A 6436-nucleotide genomic window follows, 5' to 3' on the forward strand; every position below is an offset into this window, starting at 1 on the left:
GAGCCGTGAGGTGACCAACAACCTCTGACACTGTGCTCCCAAGTCTTACTTTTCAGGAAAGCAGGAAGAGCGAAATCGTAATCGCTCTTTTTATATTTACAAAAAAATAAAGTTACATCCCGAGACTTTGCAGAATGGAATAACTGTGCGGTCCGACCGCGCTCTTAGCTGCAGCAAATGAAACTGCCGAGGAACAGTGCCGGCTTGGGGCTCTGTCTCCAGTGTGTGAATCCGACAAAAAAGCGCCACCGCCACAACAAAACAACAAGCTGGGATTCCGCCTGTCCACCTTTACTCATTTATCTGGAAATGAGGGTGAGGTACATTTGCAGGCAGTCGCTTGGCAGAACAACAAGGAAGAAGAGCGGATGGTGGGTGAGTGAGTGAGTGAGGGGTGGGGCAGCGCCGGAGGCACCTTCGTCAACGCAAAGGGGAGTGTCAGCGGGCGGGTCTAACCCAGGCTGCGAGGCTCAGATTGGCCACTGGCGCTGCTGTCAGTCTTGACTTATATACAGCCAGATCCCGGGCTGTCTCTCCAGCGAGCGGCTCCGGTGTATGTTCCAGCTGTGTGTCTGTGTGTGTGAGAGAGAGACTGAAAGTGATCGCTTAGCTCCATTCCACAGAGGGAGAGACAGAGAGAAATCTAATCAACAGTCGGTTTGATTTTAACATCAACTTTTCGGGGAAGAGCAGCAAGCTGACAAGGACTCACCGCTCGCTGCTATGCGAGACTCGCTCTTGAACCGTGGCTTGTAAAGCAGACTTGTGTCACAGGTAACGTTGGAACCGAAATGTGTTCTTTTCTCGTGTGTTTGTTTTTACTGTTTTTTTTAAGGCGTTACATAATTTGACTTCAGAAAAGCAGCAGAATGCCTTTGTCTCGCTTTGCCAAGTGGAACATGTTGCCTGGTTACTTGCAATTTGCTGTGTATATGTTTTTTTTGTTATTTTGCGCTTTTGGATGCTGCTTGTAAACAGTGCAGTGTCAAACTTTGGAACCGAAAATACAGTGCTTTCGGTTTGTTTCTGATTAATTGCGATCTTATCCATTTTTTTTTAACCATTTGCAGTCTGCAGTAATATTTCTTCTGGGACGGGAACCCGCGGCTACCTGCATGTTATTGAAATAGTGTAAAACACGAACAGAAAACGCTGTAAATACTCGCCAAGTGCGCTCGCCACAAAAAGAGCAGTGTATTGAGTCGCCTGCCGCCCTCTTCCTCAGAAGTCGCTGATTTAAAGGTGTCTCGTGTAGAAAGTTTCTCACACCATGTCTACATTTTAGGAATCGTGTCTTTCAACTGGGCAGCTGTGTCATTTGCAGTCCCTGCAACTGATCAATTTGTTGAGGATTTCTGCACTCACAGAGTCTTCTGAGCCACATTGGTGTCAGGTTCACATGATCGTAGAATGACTACAGTGCAGAAGGAAGGCCATTTGGCCCATCGAGTCAGCACCCACCCCTCTGAAAGAGCACCCTACCCAGGCCCACTCCCTCGCCCTATCCCCGTAACCACCTAACCTGCACATTCCAGGACACTAAGGGACAATTTAGCATGGCCAATCCACGTAACCTGCATATCTTTGGAGTGTGGGAGGAAGCCGGAGCACCGGGAGGAAACCAGGCCCAGGAGAAGCGAACCCGGATCCGTGGCGCTGTGAGGCAGCAGTGCGAGGTTTTAAAGAGGAGTTTGGGCCGGATATTAAACCTTAAGCTACTTACATTCGGCTTGATGCACGATACCCCTCTCCATTTAACTTGCCTTGATCAGTTTACAAATAAACCCCCTGCGCTTCTTCCTTGTTTCCTTCTTGTGGCTTGAAGTTCCTCAGCACCTGATCTCACAAGTTCGCCTGAAATGCTATTCCAGCAGCGAGATTTGCAAACCAGCCAGTCTCCAATGCCTTTGGGTAAGATTGCCCAATTGTCGCGGGTTCTGTTGTTACGGACTTGTGGCTGTTGAGGACTGATGGAGCTGCCGCGGCTGATTCCGCTCTCAGTCAGACTGTGCAGCATTAAAACCACTCGGTGGAGTTGGGAAGACGGATCAGCTGCCACCTCGGGCTTGTCAACCTCAGAAATGTCAGTGAAATGGCGATGGGAACAAGATGGTGCTCTTTAATAGGCCAAAGTCCACACTGCTAGATATCTCTGAAGAGCTGTACCGAGCCCCTAGTCTGAGGATAGCCTCGCGCTGAACCCCTGCTATCCGCCCATTCAACTCCACACAAAGAAAGTCTGAGACATAGTCAACTTATTGAAATTCTACTTTTGGGACTCTTCAGTCGATGCCATTGCACTTTCATTCGGAAGTAACTGGGTAAAATGAAGTGTGTTGACCTCTTTCTGACATGGCTGTGTTCTACTGTTCCAAAATCCACGTTTAAAACAAATACCCTGTGGCTGCAACCAAATGTGTTTCTGTCACAGAGCCTCCCCCCCCCCCCCCCCCCCCCCCCCCCCACTCCCAACCCGTCACCATTCATCCAATCGCAAATCACTCTTCTGGTCGGACTCTTGGTTCCCAGTCAGAGACACTTCTATTTGCAACTCCTGTCAATGCGCCTTTGCTTTGCTTCCTCTGCATTCCGCCGGTCACTGTGTCGCCGTCCCCACACTAACTTGCTCTTTCGAGGTCCCCCCCCCCCCCCCCCCGCCCAGCCTCACACACACGCTGATGTGGAACGTTTTCAGCGTGCATTCTGCATTCGGGCTCACCATGCATCCCTGAGCCTCTCGACTGCAGCCCAGTCGAAGACAGATGCAGATTAGCAAGACTGTGAAAGGTTTGGTCAGCGGCCCATTTGGGTTGACCTCGGTCTGTTGGGAATTGGTCGCTTGTGGTCTGATTAACGAGTGGCGATGGCAGCAGACCGCACCGTATTCAGACAATGTTACCCGCTGCAACAACAAAAAAAAAGCCAGCCGGAACACCCCATTCATCCGTCACTGTCGTTCTCCCGCACCGGAGAAAAATTACACTCGACAAAAGGGAATTGACAAAAATATATAAACAAATGCAGTGATCGGGGAAACTGACCTCCTTACTTGTGTGAATCGAGAGCAAATACAAAGGAGCTTTTGCTGGGCGCTTTGCTGTGGGAGTGCAGTGGGTTGTGTAGATGTGGTTGAGAGGCAGAATGGAATGCTATCACACTCGATGGGGTTTTTTTTAACAGTTGTTCTTTTCAGTGGAAATTAATTCGGTTAAAGCCAAAAAAAGAGAGACATTTACTTCGCACATCTTTCATGTCGGTCGCTTCTGTTCCCAAAATCCGCGTTCCCCAAAATAAAAATAAAACAAAGTGTGAGTTGTCAGATAATGAGTCTCAGGGTTGAGCAGGATTAGCTGTTGAAATCAAGACGAACATATTCTGGAGAAGTGTTAATATTCAGTTCCATGAGCGAGCAATCCATGGATCATTTATTTTAGCCAAAACATGTTCACACATTTGAGATGGGAGGGGAAGGGTGGGGGTGATCTGGGAGCAAACAGAGGCTCTCTCAGTACCGAACAGGGGGGTCACCACTTTTCACTTCTCAGGAGGGATCGAACCTCCCGAGGCCCCGTTTGCCGTTTGACTTGCTTGGTTTTCCCCTCCACGGGAGTGAGTCGATGCACTCTGTACTTCATTACAGACCCGTTTTCTATGTAAGTTGTCTGATCGAAGTTATTAAGATATTATCAGTAAAAGACAGGGTCACTGAAGATGCACTTTCCACTGAATGGCGATTCTAAAACTATGAGGCACAGTCTAAACATGTGGGCCAGACCGTTCAGGGGTGAAGTTAGGAAGCACTTCTTCACTCAAAGCCTGGTAGAAGTTTGGAACTCTAATGGCAATCACTTACTGTCACAAGTAGGCTTCAATGAAGTTACTGCGAAAAGCCTCTCTCCCACAAACAGCAATTGATTCTAGGACAGTTGTTGATTTTTAATCTGAGATAGATTTTAAATAAAGCAAAAATATTAAGGGATATGGGCCCAAGGCAGGTCTATGGAGTTAGACCTCAGATCACCCATGATCTCACTGAATGGTGGGACAGGCTCGAGGGGCTGAATGGCCTACTTCTGCTCCTATCAGGCAGGCATGCAGTGCTTTCCCATTCGCCTGTCTATTGAAGGTCACAATGGAGGTTTACTCTGAGTTACATTGTTTGTTTTGGATAATGTTAAGTTGATAGGTTTTAAGGGACTTAAACATGTGTAAACAAATATTACTTTTGTTTGGGAAAAATGATTACAGGCCGCACACGATCTGTTACAAATGAGTTCTGGCGATGGCAGGACACATCTAAACGCACTTTCCTTTTCTTTTTTCCAGCGAGTGCAGGTGCCAGAAGAACCTGAGCATACTCCGAAGGGTTTCCGTGCATTTCCATGTGGAGTTCAGTCCATACTCCCTCCGCTGGTTTAATAAATCCAGACTGAAGTCTTACGTGATGGCTACTTTGTTCCTGGGACTTTTCCTCTTCCTGCTGCATCCGGTGGTGGTGCCTTCCAGGCCGGCTTTGGACCTCCACCGTGTGCTGCCCTCCCACGCCCTGCGCTACCTGTCCAGCCGCCCAATCTTCCGGCCCACCGTCTTCCCGAACGGCACTATTCAGCGGCTCCCTCACACCATCATCATCGGGGTGAGGAAGGGTGGCACCCGGGCTCTGCTGGAGATGCTGAACCTGCACCCGGAGGTGCGGGCGGCCGAGAGCGAGATCCATTTCTTCGACTGGGAAGGGAACTACGAGAAGGGGCTTCAGTGGTACAGCCGCCAGATGCCCCTGTCCTACCCGCACCAGACCACAGTGGAGAAGACGCCAGCCTACTTCACCTCACACAAAGTGCCTGAACGGATCTACCACATGAATCAAACCATCCGCCTCCTTTTAATACTGCGGGACCCCACCGAGAGGGTCATATCGGACTACACTCAGGTCTTATTCAACAGGATGCAAAAACACAAACCATTCCAGTCGGTGGAGCAGCTCCTCATCCGGGACGGCCGGATCAATGTTGACTACAAGGCCATCAACCGTAGTCTGTACTACATCCACATGCAAAACTGGCTCAAGTATTTCCCCCTCAGCCAAATCCACATTGTGGACGGCGACAAGCTGATCAGGGACCCCTTTCCAGAAATGGAGATGGTAGAGAAATTCCTGAGGCTCTCGCCGCGGATTAACAGGTCCAATTTTTACTTCAACAAAACGAAAGGATTTTACTGCCTGCGGGATGGCGGGAGGGAGCGGTGCCTACACGAATCCAAAGGGAGAACACACCCGCAAGTGGACTCCGCTGTCCTCGACAAATTACACGGATTCTTTAATGAACCAAACCGCAAATTCTTCCACTTGCTTGGCAGGACATTCGACTGGCACTAAATGAATGAGTATGCAGATTGCAAACCGAGGTTTTCTGAAATCAATGAGATACAATGTACAAAGAAACTATACTGAAATAGTAATTTAAATGGATTTCCTTAGAACGAGTAACTGTACAATATTACAAGTAGACCAATCTTTATTCAGAGCTAGTTATATTTTTCTACAATGTCGCAACGATGCTGTTAAGCTCAACTTCCCCATGTGAGTTCCATTTGTTTCCTTGGTTATGTAACAGAACTGCTACAGAAACATAAGGGGCTGTTTGATGGCTGGGGTTGGGTCAGTGCATCGGACCTGCTTCGTGATAAAAGGCCCGGATCATGTGGCTGAATGTTGGAATACCATATAGCTATATAATTCTCCTTTATACCTTGCAAGGAAATATTATATTCTCCAAAGAGTGCAATATTTTTGCTGGAGTTATGTTATTCACAAGATGTTGCACACACGCTGCTATTCTTCATGGCATTAAGCACTTCCCCACATCTGGAAAATAACTGGTTCCGAGCAGATGGCAAGAATTTGGCCATTAAACCTGAGAACGCCATTTCTATATTTGCTATTAGTTCCCACGGTATTTCAATTTTCATTTACTTTTATTTATTTACGCGGGAGGGCGGTATATATGATTTCTTTTTGTAAAGGGTATCCATACAACCGTGTTCCGGATACTGTCATTTTTTTTTGTAAACTCCGGATTTTTCCGCTAACATTGTACTAACCAGACCGTAAGCTATGAAATAAAGCAAGTGTTTATAACATGAAGAGCTCATCTTTTATTTAACTTCTACCATTTTATGCTCGACATTTACAAACCCATTTGAATTAGAACTGGATTAAATCTCAGGTAAAGCAGAATTTATCAGGGCCGCAGTCAACATCTTTCATCCAATCATCGCTTAAACGTTAAGGCATAAACCATTGGTTAAGATTAAAGACCCCCCCCCCCCCCCCCATGTTTGTTTAATCCATTCCCGCCATTTTACTAGCAACTCAACTCACAACATGACCAATACCTTCAACTTTAGAACCCGCCGTTAAGTCAAGTAGCCGCCC

General features: G+C 47.5%; 1 protein-coding gene across 3 annotated transcripts; it reads left to right on the forward strand.

The window, feature by feature from the left end:
• The first annotated feature begins 506 nt into the window (after positions 1 to 506).
• LOC119963073 (heparan sulfate glucosamine 3-O-sulfotransferase 1-like) lies at positions 507 to 6145 on the forward strand. 3 transcript variants are annotated; one of them, XM_038791640.1, is made up of 2 exons: positions 507 to 774; positions 4327 to 6145. In XM_038791640.1, the coding sequence occupies exon 2, from the start codon at positions 4445 to 4447 to the stop codon at positions 5375 to 5377; it is 933 nt and encodes a 310-aa protein (XP_038647568.1). In that variant the 5' UTR covers positions 507 to 774; positions 4327 to 4444; the 3' UTR covers positions 5378 to 6145. The 3 variants fall into 3 exon arrangements, with proteins under 3 accessions (XP_038647568.1, XP_038647569.1, XP_038647567.1); XM_038791641.1 differs by lacking the exon at positions 507 to 774 and adding an exon at positions 1624 to 1911; XM_038791639.1 differs by lacking the exon at positions 507 to 774 and adding an exon at positions 1937 to 2321.
• Positions 6146 to 6436: the final 291 nt, after the last annotated feature.

The sequence above is a fragment of the Scyliorhinus canicula genome, chromosome 3 (genome assembly GCF_902713615.1).
Source record: "Scyliorhinus canicula chromosome 3, sScyCan1.1, whole genome shotgun sequence".
Taxonomy (NCBI): domain Eukaryota; kingdom Metazoa; phylum Chordata; class Chondrichthyes; order Carcharhiniformes; family Scyliorhinidae; genus Scyliorhinus; species Scyliorhinus canicula.